The sequence below is a fragment of the Cucurbita pepo genome, chromosome LG03 (assembly GCF_002806865.2).
Source record: "Cucurbita pepo subsp. pepo cultivar mu-cu-16 chromosome LG03, ASM280686v2, whole genome shotgun sequence".
Lineage (NCBI taxonomy): Eukaryota > Viridiplantae > Streptophyta > Magnoliopsida > Cucurbitales > Cucurbitaceae > Cucurbita > Cucurbita pepo.
In genome coordinates this window covers 9,336,297-9,359,063 of record NC_036640.1, presented here as the reverse complement: position 1 = coordinate 9,359,063, position 22,767 = coordinate 9,336,297, and the positions used below count along the sequence as shown (strand labels likewise).

General features: G+C 32.3%; 3 protein-coding genes and 1 pseudogene across 3 annotated transcripts; all 4 read right to left on the bottom strand.

Moving 5' to 3' along the window:
- Positions 1-178: 178 nt before the first annotated feature.
- LOC111791870 (palmitoyl-monogalactosyldiacylglycerol delta-7 desaturase, chloroplastic-like) lies at positions 179-1,696 on the bottom strand. Its single transcript, XM_023673372.1, has 4 exons — positions 1,425-1,696; positions 982-1,278; positions 616-722; positions 179-500 (listed from the first exon to the last, which is right to left on the bottom strand). Exons 1-4 carry the CDS (start codon positions 1,656-1,658, stop codon positions 305-307), a joined length of 834 nt encoding a protein of 277 aa, XP_023529140.1. The 5' UTR covers positions 1,659-1,696; the 3' UTR covers positions 179-304.
- Positions 1,697-8,204: 6,508 nt separating this feature from the next.
- Positions 8,205-9,919, bottom strand: LOC111790271 (palmitoyl-monogalactosyldiacylglycerol delta-7 desaturase, chloroplastic-like). The gene is made up of 4 exons (XM_023671136.1): positions 9,623-9,919; positions 9,248-9,544; positions 8,984-9,090; positions 8,205-8,400 (listed from the first exon to the last, which is right to left on the bottom strand). The coding sequence occupies exons 1-4, from the start codon at positions 9,917-9,919 to the stop codon at positions 8,205-8,207; spliced, it is 897 nt and encodes a 298-aa protein (XP_023526904.1).
- A 5,144-nt stretch (positions 9,920-15,063) lies between these two features.
- On the bottom strand, positions 15,064-17,424 carry LOC111790270 (palmitoyl-monogalactosyldiacylglycerol delta-7 desaturase, chloroplastic-like). Its single transcript, XM_023671135.1, has 5 exons — positions 17,420-17,424; positions 16,658-16,967; positions 16,262-16,558; positions 16,035-16,141; positions 15,064-15,342 (listed from the first exon to the last, which is right to left on the bottom strand). Exons 1-5 carry the CDS (start codon positions 17,422-17,424, stop codon positions 15,147-15,149), a joined length of 915 nt encoding a protein of 304 aa, XP_023526903.1. The 3' UTR covers positions 15,064-15,146.
- A 1,707-nt stretch (positions 17,425-19,131) lies between these two features.
- On the bottom strand, positions 19,132-21,973 carry LOC111790269 (annotated as a pseudogene).
- Between the last annotated feature and the right edge of the window lie 794 nt (positions 21,974-22,767).

Sequence of the window (22,767 nt, the reverse complement as noted above, 5' to 3'; positions counted from 1 at the left end):
ACAAAAACGAACATGAAGAGACGGCAAAACTCCAATTCGATCGTTGATGAGGCTTAGATATGAAACCACAAGGAAGATTGTAACACAGTGGGGTGAGATTTGAGGAAGTTGGTCGGTGAGGATTTTATGTTTTGTTGTCCATCGGTGATTGTGCATAGTATATATTCATCCATCAAAATTTATTATAGAATAGCATTAACTAATTTATATTGCCATTTTATTTTATTCCACACTTTGAAACATTATTTATTGGAGCATAATTATTTCCATACAAAGCATCACTCAAAGAGAGGCTCCTTTTTAGTTAATCATTGGCCAACTTTTGCATATGGGTTTGGGATGGTAATTTGACATGAGTGGCCACTCCAATGGCTTGAAGAAACCTAATAACATACCAACCAGGATCATATTGCCACCATTCAATCCCCATCCTAGCTGAATACTCAAAAGCATGGTGGTTATTGTGCCAACCTTCTCCAAATAGAAGCAAACTCACCCACCTACGGAGGAAAACACAAAATGTGTATATATATATTATCATGAAACAAAAACTCATGCAATGAATTAACTTTGATCATCTGAGTATTGACATAAAGATTGACCTAAGATACATACCAATTATTTCGTGATAAATCGTTTGTTTTCCATGGTCGTTTTCCCCACATATGACATACCGAATTCACAAAGAATGTTGCATGTTGAATCATTACAGTTCTCACACACTGTTTAACAAAAAAAAAAAAAAAAAAAAAAAAAAAAAAAAAAAAAAAAAAANGTTACATTTTTTTTATCTCATATTTCCAATAAAAACAATATCTATTTATTTATTTAGTAAAGATTTTAAAGCTTATGAATGAGTCAGAGTAGTGTTATTTAATGAAATTGAATTCGTTGTTCAAAGTTTAACAAAATTAGTATGACTTATAAATTTGTAGCTAAAAGGAATTAAGCAAATAAAGATAGAGGTATTTTTTCTTTTACCGTTCCCCAAATGAAGAAAGGAGTGCCTCCAATGCTGTAAAGTATGACCGCAACAGCAATTGGATGAAGTAAATAGGTTTTGTGAAGAAACCTGTAGAATGTTTGCTTCTCCAAATCTGTAGCATTTTCCCATTTTCGATGTTTCGGAATTATTTCATTAGCGCTTCGATCCCTCTTATGAAGAAACCATGTAAAATGACTAAACCAAAATCCTTTAATTGGACTATGTGGATCTTTTGCAGTATCGACGTATTGATGATGATATCTATGTGTGCTCACCCAAAAGATTGGATCACCCTAATATAAAAAAATTATTAAAAATATTTGAAAGATAATATATATCTTCATGTGCTTTTAACACAAAATTGTTTTTAAATCCATCATGAACGTATCTAATTTGTCACTTTTAATAACAAAAGAATAAAATGTATCAACTATCAAACCTGAAGTGCATGAACTCCGCAGTAAGCAAACAAGTATTCAAGCAATTTGGGAATTTTGAAACTCTTATGTGAAAGATTTCGATGATACGAAATAGTGATGCCAAAAAGACCTGTGATAATATATAAGATAAGACAAATCGAAATTGCACTCCAACTAATTTGGAAGGGTGCAAAAATACAGAAAAAATGTATAAAGAACATAACGAAAGGCGGTTTTATCTTTGGAAATGACATTCGCTTTACGCCTCTATTTTGTTCTTTTGATGCATCCATTAGAGTGGGATTCCTTTAGTTGAGGAGGCTTCACCACCCTTTGCATATGCATTTATAGTGCAACTTTTAGGTCACACCCTAATAATATAGGGCTCTTCCAACCAAATAAATGTATAGGTTATTTAAGTGCAATATATCAACTTCAAAATCGTCCAATATTATATTTCATTACGAAAAAAATAGATAAATGCATACCCATATGGTATTATTATTATTATTATTATTATTATTAATAAGCATAATAATGGTATGTATTATAAGTTATTACCACTATTACTATTACCACTATTATTGACCTTAACTTTACTTGAATCAGGGTCTATTAGTGAGTTTTCGTAAAATTTGGACATTTCAACAAAAGCGGAAATATAAGTTAGACAGGGTATGCTTCGTCTCGATAAGTAGTCACATGACTTTTATGCAAGTAATACTTGTAGGGATCACTAGGATGTGCTAGCATGGGAGCATATTTTACCTTAGGTGATTAGAATATGCATGGTTAGCACTTAAATGGGAAAATCAAAATAAGAATACGATGCATGTTATAAAATATTACGAAAATACCCCTAGTTTGGAATTAAGAGATGCATGTTGTTTTTCATGCTTTCAACCGAGCTAGGAAGGAAATATGCTGGTTAGAACTCAAGTAAGATAATTTGGTTGAGTAAGTTAGGCATGTTATGAATAATTATCAAAATGCCCCTAAATCGAAATTTTGAGACTTGTCTATATGTTTTTTGTTCCGATAGAGTGGAGCTAGGAATGTGCTAGAAAACTGTGCTGTCATAGAGCGTGTCGACTTGAAACATCAATTCTATTCGTAGTTTGTGGGTTGTCATTGAAATTCATTTGTACCCTACTCTCGTCCCCCTTTGTAAATAACGTTTAGCTTGAATGTAGTTGTTTTAGTTGAGAAGGCTTCACCGTTTCTGTCACGTGTTTATAGTGCAACTTTTAGGTCATAATGTAATAATTTAAGGCTCTTCTAACTTAATGTATAGGTTATTTAAGTGCAATATACCTGCTACAAAATCGTCAAATATGATTAAATACATATCTGTATATAATAATAATAGTAATATTATTAATAACAATAATAATAATAATTGGAGTTTTGAGACTCGCTTTCCTTGTCTGTAATGTGATGTAATACTCGAAGACTAATTGGAAGTGAATTATATAAACAATACATAAAATCTTAGATATTTACATCAATAACTTAACTTAATTGAATTCCTCATCAAAATTAAATTATGAAAATTATACTGTAACTCACATTTTCCATTTGTATTTCTAAAAACCAAAAATTAGAAGAAAAAAAAATTAATAATTAAAATTTAGAAAAGTTATCTAGATTTAGATTGAGAAGGCAAGAAGTTGGACCCAATATAAAATGGAGTTTCCTAGGCATACATGTTTCATCCCAATTTGGCAATTTGGAGCCAACTAGAATATTTATATTCTGATGACTCGAGCTCGATTTCTGGTCTGAACCGACATTGTTTTGATACATTCATACCCATTCCTATAATTTTAGACTCTTTGGCACCGTTTCTGACATTTATGGAGGTTAGTATGCCTATCCAATTCAAATTATTTGGATGAGTTGTCAACTAGGTGGAATTAGATTTCATGGAGCAATTTTAAGCTAGCAATAAGGGTTTAGGGCCAAGTAAGTGATTTTACTATTTGTTTCGTTGGATGACTTGTATGTTGTATGAATGACGTGTGTCATGTCACTCCTACACGTATCATGTTTTATTATTGCTTGAGAGGTGTTATATTATGTTAAGGCTATTATATTAGTTATGTCAAAATAGTTGCATTTTCATTTTATTTGTAGCCTTAGTTCACGACTTTCAATTTCACTATTCTATTGGTATTTACTTTTTATTCAAAATGAATTTGCAAAGGTTTAAGTTCATGACATCATTTACGTGTAAATATTAATAAATGAATTTTTGCACATACTTAACATATCATACGTGTAGTGGTGACTTTGTTTTAGTAGTAAAATTTAGGTCATTAGTTGGTATTAGAGCTTTTCTATATGGTTTCGTAATTGTACCCCGATCCATTTTTCTTATATGTAATAAACTTGAACAACAGTGTCATGTAAGTTGGATTTTATTTAATCTTGGTGTTGTTTGTTTGTTTTTATTTCGATTTAAATTTTATCGATTTTCATCTTATATTTTATTTTTATTTGATTCCGTCTTCATTTTTTTAGTCACAGTTTGAGATTTCAAGCCTAAAAAATTGGGTCATGAAAAATTGATTTCAGAAGAGTCAAGTTTTAGTTATGTAGACCTTTTACTAGGATAGAGAGTCATACACCTATGAGACTCAGATCAACAACACGTCTCGCCTTGACTACGTATGCAGTGTAACATTACTTAGTAGTTTATAATATGTTGTAAGACCTATAACAATTTGATGTTTGTATTGGGTTACATGGTAGTATGATTACGTTTTAGAGTATTAAATAGTGAACGTTTACTCTTTATGTCGAGTGGATCTGAGTTGTAGAGTTTTGATATGGTGATGAGGTCGAAAGGGGTCACGTGATAGCACACTGGCCTTAGGGAGATAGAGATGTGATGTTGTAGAGTGCATAATGTCCAATCCTTAGGGATGGCCACGAGATATCTTAAGGCTCGATACGAGATGAGGTATCTATGACCCAGCCTCCCGTGACCATAGTTCTGGATGCCAAGCAGCCTCCATGGAGACCACATAGTAGGCTTAAACAAATAACATGCCTCGGTGCTGACAACAATGTAGGCTTAGACAATATTGTTCATTCACGTAAAAGTGACCACCATAGGAATTAAACACCCCTCAAGTAAACAACTACCTCAAGTGAGTTTGGGTTCGGTTGGCAAGTCAAGAGATAAGATTCACCAACGTTGAGAGAGGAGCTATGTAAGTCAAGGCGGCAAGGTTTTGGTTGGAGTCTTCGGGAGATAAGTTCAAGTTTATGGACCTCCAAGAACGTGATGTGCGCGATATACCACTTATGAGTTACGAGGTGAAGGATATTTTTGTTGAAAGATCACCCAAGAGACGACAAGTTCTTTCGAGCTTGAGTGGGGAGGTCCAAGCCTAATAGTAGCCTGTGGTTATCTAGATTGTGTGACAAGCATGTTCACTAAGACAAGGATGTAGAATCATCAACGTAGACTAGTGTACCTTGGAGTCACATGTATTTACATTCTCTGACACCAGGCATCCCTATACGTCTGACAGCGACATTGCAAGAAGAGACCATGACATGTGCCTAGGATAGTAGTATTTTATTTTCTTAGACTTAAGATAGTATAGGGTGTTTTTACTTTTAGTGTTTTAATTATTTTATTTATTATTTCTTTTACGTTGTTTTAAGATGTTTTCGAACACGTAAGTCCATGACAGTAATTTAAGATGAAGTTTTAAATATTTAATTCTACATAAGAGTACAGAGGATGACAATAATGACTTTAGGTTAACAGAAATCTAGAGTCGTTAGATAATCATACATCCAACATGTCGTCGTCAGTGGTACAAGAGTGTCTTGTTTTTGCCTGAAATAGAAGTAGCACACAGCTTGGGGTCAGAGAATGCAAACACATGTAAATCATGATTAGGGATCTATGGTAAAAACCACCATAGGGGTGGCCTCCCGTTCGGATAAAATTGGATGTGTAGAACTTCTCTACACACGATCCACACGTGCAAGCGTGGGTCCCCAAGCAATTCGCACCTCTTGGACCAATCATAGTCGAGCTAGCTGTCCATAGCGATGTCCAGAGGTCAGCAGACCTCGAGTGTCATGCGAGGCATGATGATTATTATCATCGTAGTGTACACATCCGTACTCATCATCATAAATTGGGAAGTATCCCGATGTATATGAACACACAAAATGCATGAGGTGCCTATATCTTTAAATCATTTTTATGACACAAACTTATACATCGTTCACACATTACTCGAAGTAACATGAACACATTGGCCTTCATACATTCACCATCATTAACATTAACTAGGGCCGTGTCTTTGAAAACTTGTCATCATAATGCATCGTGACATTTAATACATGTACATCATCTTAATATGAAACATGATCATATTAAGTCATTTCATCATCATACGTCTCACATTATCTTGTTATCATGCATCATCATCATCATGTCAACATCATGTACATCATATGACAACATCACATTATCATATAATATCATCACATCATCATTTAATATAATCATATAATGTCATCACATCATCATATAACGTCATCACTATAACACCGGCTCAACGACAATGCGATTCACAGGAGCTACTACCGATGTCACTAATAAATTCCGACAACCAATCATAAATTTCAAAATATTTCTATATACACCCAATAAAACATTTAAAATCACTATCATTTAAAACTTAAACAACAACATAAATTTTAAACAGCGAAAGCATAAATACACAAAACAGATCCAGACATGGATTCTATGTAGTCTCTAGCCTGCTGGTCTCGCCCTCGGTTGGTCTGCATCATTTAAATCTCGAAAGAAGAGTTATTCATCAAAATACAGAAAAAATGTATAAAAAACATAACAAAAAGCCGTCTTATTTTTGGAAATGACATCGGCTTCACAACTCTATTTTGTTATCTTGATGCATCCATTAGAGTGGGATTCCTTTAATTGAGGAGGCTTCACCACCCTTTGCATATGCATTTATGGTGCAACTTTTAAGCCACAATGTAATAATATAAGGCTCTTCCAACCAAATAAATGTATAGGTTATTTAAGTGTAATATACCAACTTCAATAATAATAATAATAATAATAATTGCCATTCGAGTTCTAGCTGGTATCTGAGGTAATTAGTTATTAAATGGAGAGCTAACATGTGGGTGGACCAATCTAAGGAGTTGGGTTTGAATATTTTACCCAACGCCACCCAACCTATGGCCCCTTAGTTTTAATGTTAGTGAGTTTCAAATTGGTAATATCATTTATGGCTTATAAAATAGCTAACTCGTAGCGTCCATTAAGAATAATCAATCTCCATATCCATATCTGTTAACTTAGAGCCATTTTTTTTGGCTGAACATCCTTCACAAAAGCTCTTCAAAACGTTACTCTGTGCTGATTTAGACTTTCAATTGCGAGAATCGGTCGAGAATAAAGTAAGAGCTAGAGGTATGATTTATGGGTTTAAGAATACCAATTTTGTTTTGACCTAAGAATTTTTTATTCTAATTTAGCAAATTATTTTGAATAGATATCGTGAAGAAAGCTAGGGAAAGAAAATGCTTGGAAGATCATTAAAAGTACAAATTCAAGAAATACCTATTTGGAATGTATTTATCATTTTTCTATAGTTAACAAAATTGAATAAAATTAAATTTGGTTAAATTCTAGAGTTCTATAGAAAACGATACAAAAATCGTAAGAATTTCATGAAAAAGAAGGAAATCTTGAATTTCTAAAAAAACTGTTTGACATTCATATGGAAGTACGTTCATAGAAGAATGAACTCACATTGTAGAACTTGAAAATTCAAAAGAAAAAAATATGGTGCACAAATTTTTGTTGATGTTTTTGATGCTATCTAATTATACTTTTACTCTAATTAGGACTAATTTGTAATTTTTTTGGAGATTTGGAGCATCGAGTGAGCAGGAATCGGAGCAAGGGATCGCTAATATATGCTAGACGCGTACACTAGGATATTGATCATTATCATGCCTCGCATGACACTCAGGGGTCTGCTGACCTATAGATGTCACTACGAATAGTTAGCACGACTATGATGGGTCTAGGGGGTGCGAACCGCCTGGAGATCCACGCTCGCACGTGTGGGTCGTGGGTAGGGAAGCACTATACATCAAATTTTGTTCGGACTGGAGACCACCTTTATAATTGTTTTAACGATAGGTCCGTAGATCATGAGTTACATGTGTTTGCATTCCCTGACCCCAACAGTGGGGTCACTTATTGAACATTTCTTAAAATATTCAAGCGATATGCTATTTCTATTTCACGTAAATGCAAGACATCCCTATACGGCTGATAGCAACATTGCAGGAAGAGACTATGACACGTGCATTGGATAATAATATTTTATTTTCTTAGACTTGGGATAGTATAGGACGTTTTTACTTTTAGGGTTTTAATAGTTTTATTTATTATTTCTTTACGTTGTTTTAAGATGTTTTCGAACATGTAAATCTAGGACAATATTTTAAAATGAAGTTTTAAACGTTTAACTCCGTGTAAGAGTATAGATGATGATGACAGTAAAGACTTTAGATTAATAGAAATCTAGAGTCGTTTACATAACTATAATAGGAACACATAATTAAACATACAAACCTCGGATGTCAATTTATGCATAAATTTTTTTTATAATTGTAGCAACTAACATGCATTGGCATTTCTTTTATTTCACATTCTGAAACATTATTTTTAGACGCATATTTATTTTTATATGAAACATCACCTAAAGAAATGCTTCTTTTAGTTAATCTTCGGCCAACTTTTGCATATGGGTTTGGGATGGTAATTTGACATGAGTGGCCACTCCAATGGCTTCAAGAAACCTGATGACATACCAACCAGGGTCATATTGCCACCATTCAATGCCCAACCTAGCTGAGTACTCGAAAGCATGGTGGTTATTGTGCCAACCTTCTCCAAATACAAGAAGACTTATCCACCTATGAATTAAAATAAATAATAATAATGTAGATCATTTTTTGTTTAGAAAAAATAAGATATGAATTATTGAAAATACAAACATTAAATTTAGAAATTTAAATTAATGGAGACCGTTTTTTTTTTTTTTTTTAAATTCGAGAAGGTAAAAAAAATAAATTCACTGTTTTTAAATTTTATTAAAAAAGTACAAAGACTATAGAAATTTGAATGTACTAACAAGTCTCAAAATACACCAACTAAAATGATATTTTAATTAAAAAAAATGAATCAATATTGTAGTATTATTCATTGAATCATTACAAGACTACACAGTTTATTGATATTTATTAGATAGATGATCACATTTTTATTTCAACAATAAAAAAAATGATGGAACAAGGTATTAATTTAAATATGTTTTACATTAAAAGTTATGTAAAGTCATGTAAATAGGTAAGTTGGTAAAATAAATTAGTAATTTTAATAGGGATCATAAGATATTAATCATTTTTTTTAAAAGTCACTCGTTCAATCTTCGATGCTTGTCGTAGTTGAACTCAACAAAAAAAAAAAAAAAAAAAAAAAAAAANCAAAGATACTTACCAGTTGTTTCTCGATAAATCATTTGTTTTCCACGGTTGCTTTCCCCATATATGACATACTGAATTCACCATGAATGTTCCGTGTAAAAATATTACACTTCTCACACACTATCATGCAAAAGGAAGAATTTGTCACATTTTGTAGGTCATCTAATAATAACTAATATCTACTTTATTTATTTTTTAAAAAGGTTGAAAATAATCTCATATTTATCATATGTAACCAAGGAATTAAGCAAATGACAATGGAGGTAAGTTCTTTTACCATTCCCCAAATGAAGTAAGGAAAGCCTCCAATACCATAGAGTATGAGTGCAAGAGCAATTGGATGAAGAAAATATGTTTTGTGAATAAACCTATAGAAAGTTTGGTTCTCCAAATCACAAGCATTATCCCATTTTCGATTCGTTCCAAGCATTTCACTTAAGCTTCCATCCCCCGTGTAAAGAAGCCAAATAATATGGCTAGACCAAAATCCTTTTATCGGACTATGTGGATCTTTCTCCGTATCAACAAATTGATGATGATATCTATGCGTGCTCACCCAATTGATTGGATCACCCTAAAATTATATGAAACATTAAAACACAACACATATCTTGATATGGTGTAACAGCAAAAGGAATGGAGTGTGTCAAACCTGAAATGCATGAACTGCACAATAAGCAAACAAGTATTCAAGCCATTTTGGAATTTTAAAACTTTTGTGTGAAAGATTTCGATGATACGAAATAGTGATGCCAAAAAGACCTGTAATAATATATAACGTAAAAGAAATCGAAAGTGCACTCCAATTGATTTGAAATGGCGCAAAAAGGCAAAGAAAATGCAAAAAGAAAAACGTGAACGCCACTTTTTTGTCGATCTTGGTCCATTTTTTCTTCCCAAATGACATTGGAGGCTTCACAATACTCTTTGGTTCTTTTGATGCATCCATTAGAGTGGGGTTGCTCTAGTTGAGGAGGCTTCACCACCACCTCTTGCATGCATATGTATTTATAGTGCAACTTTTAAGTCACAATGTAAAAATTTAAGGCTCTTCCGACTAAATGTATAGCTTATTTAAGTGCAACATACCTACTTCAATATCGTCCAATATTATCTTTCATTACCAAAAAATAGATAAATGCATACCCATATGGTAATATTATTATTATTATTATTATTGTTATTATTATTAATAACATAATAATCACAATGTATTATACATTATTACCACGGTTACTATTACTGACCTTAACTTTACTTGAATCAGGATCTATTAGTGACTTTTCGTAAAATTTGGACATTTTAAAAGTCAAAAATATATGTTAGGGAGAGTATGCTTCATCTCGATAAGTAGTCACATGAATTTTATGCAAGTAATACTTGTAGGGATCACTAGGATGTACTAACAGGTGAGCATATTTTACCTTAGGTGATTATAATATGCATGGTTAACATTTAAATGGGAAAATCATAATAAGAATACGATGCATGTTATGAAAAATTACGAAAATACCCCTATTTTGGAGTTAAGAGATGCATGTTGTTTTTCATGCTTTCGGCCGAGCTATGAAGGAAATATGCTTGTTAGAACTCAAGTAAGACAATTTAGTTGAGTAAGTTAGGCATGTTATGAATAATTATCAAAATGCCCCCAAAATCGAGGTTTTAAGACCTATCTATATGCTTTTTGTTCCGATAGAGTGGAGGTAGGGATGTACTTGAAAACTATGCTGCCATAGAGGGTGTCTACCCTATTTGTAGTTTGTGGGTTTCATTGAAATTCATTTGTACCCTACTCTTGTTCCCTTTTGTAAATAACATGAAACAACACCTATTTTTTAATGTTTACTTCTTGCACATGTGTTTATAGGGTAACTTTTAGGTCATAATGTAATAATTCAAGGCTCTTCTAACTACATGTATAGGTTATTCAAGTGCAATATACCTGCTACCAAATCTTCAAATATGATCGTACATATCCGTATATAATAATAATAGTAATATTATTAATAACAGTAATAATAATAATTTATTATACATTAATTGAATTCCTCATCATGAAAATTATACTGTTAACTCACATTTTCCATTTGTATTTGTAAAAACCAAAAATTAGAAAGAAAAATAATAATAATGACAATTTAAAAAAGTTAGTAGACAGTCCCAACAACTACTCTGTTTCATCTCAGTTTGGCAATTTGGAGCCAACCAGAAAATTCATATTCTGACGGCTCCAGCTCGATTTCTAGTCTGAGCCAACTTTGTCTTGATACATTCATGCCCTTCCCTATAATTCATATTCAGTATAAAGATGAGTTGTCCACCCGGTGGAATTAGGTCAACCAAGTAAGTGGTTATAGTGTTTGTTTCGTTGGATGACTTGTATGTTTTATGAATGACATGTGCCCTATCACTCCTACACGTATCATGTTTTATTATTGCTTGACAGGTGTTATATTATGTTAATGTTATTATATTAGTTAGGTTAGATAGGGCTTTCAATTTCACTATTCTATTGGTATTTATTTTTATTCGAAATGAATTTGTGAAGGTTTAAGTCCACGATGTAAATATTAATAAAGGAATGTTCACACATATTTGGCACGTCATTGTAGTGGTGATTTTGTTTTAGGTGTAAAAATTGGGTCATTAGTATTAGAGTTTTTCTATTTCCTTTAATGTTGATGTTGCTTGTTTATTTTTATTTCGATTTAAATTTTATCAACTTTCATCTTATATTTTATTTTTATTTGATTTCGTCTTCGTCTCTTTAGTCACGATTTGAGATTCGAAAACTAAAAAATTGGGTCATGACAAATTGATTTCACAAAAGTCAAGTTTTAGGTTATGTAGACTTTTAACTAAGATAGAGAGTCGTACACCTCAGAGAATCAAATCAACAACACGCCTCGCTTTGACCATGTATGCAGTTTATAATATGTTGTAAGACCTCTAACAATTTGATGTTTGTATTGGATTACGTGGTAGTTATGATTACGTGATAGAGCGTTAAATAGTGAACGTTTACAGTTTATGTCGATGTTGGATTTGAGTTATAGAGTTTTGATGTTGGATCCGAGTTATAGAGTTTCAATACGGTGATGAGGTCGAAAGGGGTCACATGATAGCACAGTAGCCTTAGAAACGAGTAAATGTCGATGATGCAACTTCGTAAACTGGTCTTGGAAGAGATCAGAGACTACGTAGGTAGATGGTTTAGCATGAACAACTTCTATTTAGTGCAGAAACGGGTCAAGGTCGACGTCGCGACATTGTAAACCAGTCTTGACAAGGGACTAGGGACTACATGGGTAGATGATCAATTAGGAATCAATTGGAACTTCGTATAGACCAAAGAAAAGTCGTGGGAATCTACTAGGAGAAGGAAGCAATGAGATACTACAAATAGGTTGCTTACTGAGTATAACTTTATACTCACCCTGTTTTTCCTTTCTTTTTCAAGTACCACTCGAGGTGGGAAGGTGTTCGGGAGCTACACTGCCACGGAGGGGTGTCGTTTCAAAGCGTCAGTCTATTTTCACATTTAGAGTCTTTTGTATTTTGTTTTATATTTGTATTTCTCATTCAACATCGTCCTATAGTTAAATTTAATCTTTTATTAAATTTTGGTGTTGTTGACTTCTTTTTCTTGTTTTAAATTTTAACGGAATTTTTTTATTCTACTTTTCTTTCTTTTATTTTTGTTTGTTCTAGCCTTCGTCTTTTTGGTCAAAGTCCGAGTTTTGAAGCCTTGAAAATTAGGTCATGACAATAACACATTACGAGAGCTAGTCTAAATAAATGCATATGACTTATACAAGGATCATCTACACCCAAATAGCCTGTACTTAACTTATATGAGTTTTAGTACTCGAACAAGCTATATGCGATAGGGAGTCTCCTATGAGAAAATGAGAAAAAGAAATAAAGAAAGAAAAGGAAAAGAGAGAAAGAAAAGGGAGGTTTAGGGTTATTGAGAGAGTTGAAATCCACTTCAAACGGACAGGTTGACGTCGTAATTTTTCCAGAATTTCCTTCGCAAGAATTTCTCATTAGCTTTGGGAGCACCATTCTCGATGTTGATTTGTTTAAATACCTCAAGAATGAAAGAAGAACCAAAAGGTAAGTCTTTTATGCTCTTGATTTTGCTTTTTCTTTCTTGGAATTAAGTTCTGAATTTTTAATATGTTGATATTGGAGGAATTTTGCACCAGTTTTATGAAGGAAGCCCTGGTTGATTCAGGTTGGAAGATGGTGTTATGATAAATGTCAATAAACTTAAAATTTTGGTAAGTTTTTAGTTTTTGACTCTATTTAGACTCTTATTTCTTATTGTGACTAACTAAAAATTATGAGAAAAATATCTTAGTAAGGACGGATTAAAAGCCTACAAGTTTCATCAAGAAACTAAGGTAATTCGAGTTGTGTAGAAAAAGTTATGAAAATTCAAATAAAATAGAAAAGAAACTAGTTTGCAAAGAAAATCGTGCAACTCCCGAGTGAGGAATATGAGGTCTGTCGGATCTGGATACCGATTAGATAAACACTTGCAACCCAGTTTTCAATGCAGGCCAGTACCCTGAATCCTCCACGAATCAAACCCGCTAACACACGAACCATCCTCTCATTCGGCCTAGACACCTGCAACAGCCTCGACCCGACAACAATGTACACAGCCCAAAACCACACTCAACGTTGCGACTCGCACACCCATGAAAATCGACCCAAAGTTCGTGCCTCGACCCGACTTGTGACCTGTATGCGCGTCAACTCCCCCTACTGCCACATGTCTCGTCTGCAGTCTCCGACTTCTTCGGCTCGGCTTTGTGCGGCTCCTAGGCTAAAAAACGGTGTATTCAGCTCGGGTTGACATTTTTGACATCTCTCCATGTTTTTTACCCTCCCAATAGGAAAGACCTCAACAATACTTGGGAAGAATTCGAGGGACAAAATTCTAGTGTACTCGAGTTTAGGGAAAACGTTTGCTAAAGTCATCCATGTAAGTGGTCTTACTATCGGCTCGATTGGAAGACTTGCCTTATGTATGATGACACATGCCCAGTGCCCTTGCACGTGTCATTTATGCTAATATAATATGATATGATGATGATGTGAGTTAGTATGATGTGATGTTATATTATGATGACGTTATATTATGATGGTACTATATGATGATATGATGATAAAGGTAATATGATGATGTTATATGATATGATGACATGATGACATGATGACATGATGATGATATGATGACGATGATGCACGATAACATGATGATATTTTATGTTAAGATGATGTGCATGTACGAAATGTCATGATGTATTATGATGAAGAGCTTTTTAAGACACAATCCTAAATGATGTTAATGATGATGAATGTACAAAGGTCAATGCATGCATGTTTGAAGTAATATGTGAATGATGTATAGGGTTGTGTCATAAGAAGGATTTAACATGAAAACTATAGGGACCTCATGCATATTGTGTATTCATTTACATCGGGTTACTTCCTTATTTATGATGATGAGTACGAATGTGTACGCTATGATGATGATGATCATCATCATGTCTTGCATGATATTCGAGAGTTTGTTGACCTCCGGTTCAGATATAGAGAACTAGCCCGACTATGATGGGCCTGCGGGAGTGTTAAACGTCTAGATAATCATGCTCACACTTGTGGATCATGTGTAGGGAAGTACTACACATCCAATTTTGTCCAGACTAGAGGTAAACTCTATGATGATTTTAACGATAGGTCCCCAATTATGAGTTTCATGTGTTTGCATTCCGTGACCCCAATAGTAGGGTCACTTATGAGTATTTCTTAAAATATTTAAGACGTGTGGTACTTCTATTTTTTTTCGATAAAGGCAAGAAACCCCTATACAGTTGACGATGACATCACAAGTAAAGATCATGATACATCTATAGGATAGTTGTATTTCAATTCTTAGACCTTAGATTAGTATAGGGCATTTTCAATTTTAATATTTTCATTGTTTTATTTAATATTTCGTTTATGTTGCTTTAAAGACCTTTTTGAAACATGTAGGTCCATGATGTTGTTTTACGAAGATGTTTTAAACGTTTATTTTTGGATGATAGTATTGATAGAAATCTAGAGTCCTTACATTTGAAACCATTTTTTAGAAGTATAAGAGAGGCTCCTTTTAGTTAATGTTTGGCCAACTTCTGCATAAGGCTTTGAGATGGCAATTTGACGTAAGTGGCCACTCCAATGGCTTGAAGAAACCTAATAACATACCAACCAGGGTCATACTGCCACCATTCAATGCCCAACCTTGCTGAGTACTCAAAAGCATGATGGTTATTGTGCCAACCTTCGCCAAATGCAAGAAAACTTATCCACCTGTGAATGAAAAAAAAAATTATAAATAGAAAAATATTATTCTACTGTTATTATAATTCTATTGTTCACATATTCTATTTTAGCAAATGTCATATACTTTTAATAAATTTTAAATTTAGATGACCTAAATTGGTTTAAAAATAATAATAAATTTCATGCAAAGAACGGTGTAAAAATGTATCGATATTTTATTAGAAGAAAGAATAATGGAGATCATTTTTTGTTTAGAAAAATAAAATAGTCTTATTGAAAATACAAGACATTAAATTTAGAAATTTGAATTAATGGAGACCAAATTATAAAAATATAGAAATTTGAATGTATGAACAAGTCTCAAAATACACTAAAATGATATTTTAATAAATAAATAAAAAAGAATCAATATTGTAGTATTATTGTTTTTATTCATTGAATCACATTTTTATTTCAACAATAAAAAATGGAACAAGGTATTAATTTAAATATGTTTTATGTTAAAAGTTATATAAATAGGTAAGTTGGTAAAAAAAACAAAAAAAATTAGTAATTTTGATACGGACAATAATTTTGTAGATAAAATATTAATCACTATTTTTAAAATATTGGTTCAATCTTCGATTCTTATCGTAGTTGAACTAAAAAAAAATGTTATAACGATGAACAAAAAAATCATACAATAAATTGAATTGGTAAACCATAACAATGATACTTACCAATTGTTTCTCGATAAGTCATTTGTTTTCCATTGTTGCTTTCCCCACATATGACATACTGAATTCACCATGAATGTTCCGTGTAAAAGCATTACGGTTCTGACGCACTATCATGCAAAAGAAATAATTTGTATCCGATGATAACTATATCAACTTTATTTATTTTTTAAAAAGGTTAAAAATCATCTCAGGTTTATTATAGACAATCGAGGTAAGTTTTTTTTTACCATTCCCCAAATGAAGTAAGGGAAGCCTCCCACGCCATAGAGTAGGAGTGCAAGAGCAATTGGATGAAGAAAATATGTTTTGTGAATAAACCTATAGAACGTTTGCTTCTCCAAATCACAAGCATTATCCAATTTTCGATGCCTTCCAAGCATTTCACTTAAGCTTCCATCACTCTTGTGAATAAGCCAAATAATATGGCTAGACCAAAATCCTTTTATCGGGCTATGTGGGTCTTTTTCGGTATCAACAAATTGATGATGATATCTATGCGTGCTCACCCAATTGATTGGATCACCCTGAAATAATACGAAGCATTAAAAGGTAACACAAGATATTTTGATATGCTTTAGAATTAACTTGTAAAGCAAAAGAATAAGCTGTGTCAAATGTCAAACCTGAAATGCATGAACTCCACAATAAGCAAACGAGTATTCAAGCCATTTGGGAATTTTAAAACTTTTGTGTGAAAGATTTCGATGATACGAAATAGTGATGCCAAAAAGACCGGTGATAATATATAACGTAAAAGAAATCAAAAGTGCACTCCAATTGATTTGAAATGGCGCAAAAATGCAAAGAAAATGCAAAAAGAAAAACGCGAACGCCACTTTTTTGTCAATCTTAGTCCATTTTTTCTTCCCAAATGACATTGAAGGCTTCATAATTCTCTTTGGCTCTGTTGATGCATCCACTAAAGTGGGATTGCTTTAGGTGAGGAGGCTTCACCACCCCTTGCATATGCATATATAGTGCAATTTTTAAGTCCCAATGTAAAAATTTAAGGCTCTTCTAACTAAATGTTTAGCTTGTTTAAGTGCAATATAATAAATGTTTAGCTTGTTTAAGTGCAATATAATGTTGATTAGGAGAAGATTGATAGATAAATGCATAATTATATAGTAGTAGTTACAATAATACTTATAATAACACTAATAATTATAATTTATTACATTTAAAGTAATTGTTTTCACTTTTTTTAAAACAACTATAGAACAATGCAGTATTGAGTAAGCTATGATGTTAATATCCCCTTTCCAAATTGGAGTTTCTAGAATTGCTCCCTTTATTTATAATGTGATGTAATATTTTAAGACTAATTGAAAGTGGATTATGTAAGCAATATATTTTGTTTTAGAAAAAAAAAATTAGAAATTTACCTCATTAATTGTACTTAATTAAATTATAGAAATTACAATTAATCAAACGTTTAAACTTCATCATAAAACACGAACTTCATCTTAAAACACTGTCATAGGCTTACGTGTTCAAAAACGTCTTTAAAACAACAAAACGAAATACTAAATGAAATAAATAAGCATTAAAATTAAAAACAAACACCCTATTCTAATGTAACTCTAAGAAAATAAATACCAACATTTTTTCTTTAATTATCAGGTATAACATCCCTTCTAGCATTTTTATTTTATATCATATCATTTTATCATAACTTTACATGCTTAAATCGGGGTTGTGCATCATGCCGAAACATCTTATTGCATGTCATTCATATCATACATCTTATCAAGTCACAAATGTCATATCATAAGCATATTTTGTCTCCCAGCATATCATGACATACCATACACATATCATATAATAGCACGTGTCATAACATTTACATAACATGTCATAGTCATATCATTTCATAACCACTTCACACATATCAAGCTTATGGCATGTGTAGAACCGCATGACACATGTCATCATACAACATCAATTTCTAACCATGTCGATAGTAAGGTCACTTACTTGGTCACTTACTTGGTCACTTATTTGGTGGGCCTTAGCCGACGTTCTATCCTATTTCCAAGATTGGCTTGACTTGTCTGTTGAAGTTTGTAACGATCTACACGAAGGTATTCCACCATATTAAGAACTTTAGTCCAATTATTGAAGAAAAGTACATCATGGAAGTTAAATTATTGGAACATAATGGTATGATATTATATGATATTGTCCACTTTGGTATGATATGATATTGTATAATAATGGAATTGATTTAAATTATTTGAACAAAGAGACTCCACAATGGTATGATATTGTCCACTTTGAACATAAGCTCTCATAGCTTTGCTTTGAGCTTCCCCAAAAGGTCTCATGCCAACGGAGATACTATTCCTTGCTTATAAACTCATGATCATTCCTTAAATTAGCCAACATGAGACTCCAACAATTATGCAGACCCTTTTCCCTCTGTGGCGTCCGATAGTTTGAACAAGAACTAGCTCAACTAGCGCCTACCGTTCCGTATATGAGCTTGTCTGGTGGGTCCATGTGCATGTGCATTGGTCGTGTGTAGAAAAGTACTACACATTCAATCTTGCCTAAATTGGTAAGCATAGCCCAAGGCCATAATGTTTTTATGAAAAGATAGATTACACCATGATTGCATTTGATTACATTTCTCGACCTCAACAGTAGGACTACTTACCAAGCAAAATACTCAAGTCACATGCTACTTATTTTTTTTAGGTAAAGGTAAACACGCCCTGACATGGATGACGACATTGTTTTGCAAGATAGTTACATTTTCTATATAAGTTGTAGCTCTAAGGTTAACATCAGGGTGTTTTTATTACTTTAAAATTATTGTCATTTCATTTTCATCATTTTATCGATATTTGCTTTTATTTGAAATGAATTTCGCAAAGGTTTAAGTCTATGGCAAGTTTACAAAAAACAAAAAAAAACAAAAAAAACAAAAAAAAAACTATACGAACACAAAATAGATCCAAAAAGGTCCAACGCCATAATGTAAATTGATGCATAAAGTTTTATTGCAATGGTAGCAAGAAATTTATATTGGTATTTCTTTTATTCCACACTGAAACATTCCGTATAAACATCACTCAAAGAGAGGCTCCTTTAGTTAATCATTGGCCAACTTTTGCATATGGGTTTGAGATTGCAATTTGACATGAGTAGCCACTCCAATAGCTTCAAGAAACACAATAACATACCAACCAGGGTCATATTGCCACCATTCAATGCCCAACCTAGCTGACTACTCAAAAGCATGGTGATTATTGTGCCAACCTTCTCCAAATGTAAGCAAACTCATCCACCTATGAAAGAAAAAAAAAACACCTTTTTTTAAGCAAATAGCAAAATATAATTCTATGAATACAAACGTCCATTACTTAATAAACATATCATTTAATAATTATTTAATAGAATTCTTAATGTAATCATGAAACAAAACTTATACAATAAATTTATTTGATAATCATATAGATACATACCAATTTTTCGATAAATCTTTGGTTTTTTCCTGGTTGCTTTCTCAACATATGGCATATTGAATTCACCATGAACGTTGAGTGAAAAACTATTACGGTTCTCACACACTGTCTAACAAAAAAAAATCATCTTAGAACTAAAAGTACCTTAATAAGTATAAAACNTATGTCTACTTTATTTATTTTTAAACATTTTATTTATCATAACATATAGATTTGTAACCAGAGATAAATATTTTTACGGTTCCCCAAATGAAGCAAGGAATGCCTCCGATGCCATAAAAGTATGACTGCAAGGGCAATTGAATGAAGAAAATATGTTTTGCGAATAAACTTGTAAAAAGTTTGGTTCTCCAAATCCCTAGCATTATCCAACTTTTCATGCCTTGCAACCATTTCACTTGCACTTCCATCCCACTTATGGAGAAACCAAATAAAATCGATTAAACCAAAATCCATTAATCGGACTATGTGGGTCTTGTTCAGTATCAACAAATTGATGATAATATCCATGTGCGTTCATCCAATAAATCGGATCACCCTAAATTTAAAAAGAATTAAAAATGTTTACAAGACAACAAATATCGTATTATCAATCCGCTTATAAAATCAATCATCAATGCATCGAATTTGACACTTCTAATAATAAAAGAATAAAGGGTGTCATGTAAAACCTAAAGTGCATGAACTCCACAATAATCAAACGAGTATTCAAGTTATTTGGAAACTTTGAAACTTTTATGAGAAAGATTTCGATGATACGAAATAATGATGCCAAATAGACCTGTAATGATCAATAAACAAAAACAAATTGAAACTACACCTAAGTTGATTTGAAATGGTGCAAAAATATAAAGAAAATGCAAGAAGAAAAAAGAAAAAACCAATTTTTTTTTTTTTTTTTTTTTTTTTTTGTCTATCTTGTCCCATTTTCTCTTCCTAATGGACATTGGAGGCTTAACAATTCTCTTTGGTTCTATTGATACATCCATTAGAGTGGGATTGGGATTGCTTTAGTCGAGGAGGCTTCACCACCCCTTGCATATGCATTTATAATGTATCTTTTAAGTCGCAATGTAATAATTTAAGCTCTTCCAACCAAATAAATGTATAGGTTATTTAAGTGCCATATACCTACTACTACTCAAATATGATACTGATTATCAAATATAATAGTAGTATTAATTATTATTGATAACAATAATAATCATAATGTATTATTCGTTTAAAATAATTGTTTCCACTTCCTTTAACAACAATTATATACCTCTATATATATATATATATATCATATTGACTTTAACATACCTTTAGTTTTGATGTATGTATCACATAACTTTCGAGTCTCTTTTTTAGTCTCTTTTTTTTATTGTTCTGTGATGTAATATTTTAAGATCAGTTTGAAAATATATTATAAACAATATAATTTGTTTTACAAAATATTAGATATTTAAATCATTAATGGTACCTAATTAAGTTTAATAAAATTAAATTATTCAAATTATAAATCTGAGAGATTTTGAGAATAAGATGATTAAGAAATGCTTAAAAGAATGGAAAGTTACTCTGTCCCTTTTTTCTTTTCCTTACCTCAATCATAGAAACTCTAAAATTAAACATGATTTTTTTGAGAGAAATTTGTGTTGGGTAACCTCCTGGACAATTTATTAGGATGATCTTGTTGCAAAGGATGCATGAAACAAGAATGCATGAAAATTCCCATAGCCATTACGTGTGTAATCTAAATTTCAAATCCTGAATCTTGACAATTTATTCCTAGGTATTAATCGACAACTCTCTAATATCTCTATATTGTACAATAATAATTATAGTTGTGAGTTGAGCGGCCTAAGTCTACCAACTACTGCAATACTCATGTAGATTCCTTTAACGCTAGAGGTTAGTAGGTAACCCTTTAATCAAAATTCTCAAACGACCTTCTTTATTAAGTCTTTCGGCAATCCAACATGCTTTCAATCACATATCCCACACAGAATGTATGATATCCCACATTGGTTGGTTCGTAGAACGAAACACCTTTATAAAGGTGTAGAAACCTTCTCCTAGCATATGCATTTTAAAGTCTTGAGGAAAAGCCAAGAAAAGTCCAAAAAAAACAATATCGGTTAGCTGGGTCTGAACCATTGCATAATTTTTTCAAGAAAATATCCTAAATAGTTGTGAAAAAAATACCAAGTTCACTTTCCTTTTTAATTCATGATACTCCTCATCAAACCAAACCATAAAATCTAACCAAAATTTAGTAGGATCAAAACTAGCTAAAAGTTCAAGAAAATAAGTTGAATCAGTCAAAGGTGAATGAGTAAATTCTTGAGTCTTTCTTCGTTTACTGTGTTTAAAGGGAAAGAAAAGATTTGAGACCGAATTCAATCAAACACTTATTCTATTATATTTACCTCGTAAAAGAATGTTTGAAGGTTGAAGTTCAGATTCTTTCACACCTCTTCGCATATTTTCCTTGGGTTTTCGTTATTGAACTTCGTGACAGCGTTCAAGTAATGCTGCAACAACAACAATCTAAAATCAAAGTAGTGGACTCAGTCGAAGATCGAGGGATAGATTGGTACTCACGGGAGGTGCGACAATTATTTGAGGTGGACAAAAAAGTTGGAACAGCCACGATTCAAAGTGTTTGAGGCTTATAGGTGTCAAAGCTAAGGTAAGACAATTCCGTAACGATAACAGTGTTGTTGTGAATGTTATGGAAACAAAGCAATAGTTGCATTTTTTATTTTAGTTGTAACCCTTAGATCAGTGAACTTCCATTACTTTGAGTTTAATGTTATTTTGTTTTCGATATTTTTATAGATGTTTACTTTTCCATTAATTAATTATGCGAATGTCTAAATCTACGTTTATGAAATGTTTTAAAGGATATATATAGATATATATATATATATATGAAAAAGTATATTAGACATATAATGGCATTTATATTTTAATAGAAAAAAATAAGGTGACTACAGTTGAAGGAAAATTTTGTGACTACAAACTACGTAACTATTGAAATCATGGTGTTGAAATGAAGCTGAGACAAATTGATTTGGGCATAGTTTAAACACTCTATGCTTCAACTAATTTATAATCACCATGTCTCTACACTAATTTTGAGATTTAAATCCAAGTTGGAGGATAGTTGCAAGTATGCAAGTTATGAGGTGATGTAGTGTATTATGGAAGAATTATGACATGAACTGTGAAAATTTAGGACCTAGGACCATTTACTTTGAATTCAAGTGATTTAA

Excerpts from the sequence above, each read along its gene's own strand:
- LOC111790270 (XM_023671135.1), bottom strand. Across the intron at positions 16,559-16,657 it reads GTGGAGTTCATGCATTTCAG|GGTGATCCAATCAATTGGGT; the intron begins GTTTGACATTTG and ends GTATTATTTCAG. Across the intron at positions 15,343-16,034 it reads GACTTATCGAGAAACAATTG|GTGGATAAGTTTTCTTGCAT; the intron begins GTAAGTATCATT and ends TTTCATTCACAG.
- LOC111790271 (XM_023671136.1), bottom strand. The coding sequence starts at position 9,919 with ATGGATGCATCAAAAGAACCAAAGAGTATTGTGAAGCCTCCAATGTCA. Across the intron at positions 9,545-9,622 it reads GTGCAGTTCATGCATTTCAG|GGTGATCCAATCAATTGGGT; the intron begins GTTTGACACACT and ends ATATAATTTTAG. Across the intron at positions 9,091-9,247 it reads CTTACTTCATTTGGGGAATG|TGTGTGAGAAGTGTAATATT; the intron begins GTAAAAGAACTT and ends TTTGCATGATAG.
- LOC111791870 (XM_023673372.1), bottom strand. The coding sequence starts at position 1,658 with ATGTCATTTCCAAAGATAAAACCGCCTTTCGTTATGTTCTTTATACAT. Across the intron at positions 723-981 it reads CTTTCTTCATTTGGGGAACG|TGTGTGAGAACTGTAATGAT; the intron begins GTAAAAGAAAAA and ends TTTGTTAAACAG. Across the intron at positions 501-615 it reads GATTTATCACGAAATAATTG|GTGGGTGAGTTTGCTTCTAT; the intron begins GTATGTATCTTA and ends TTTCCTCCGTAG.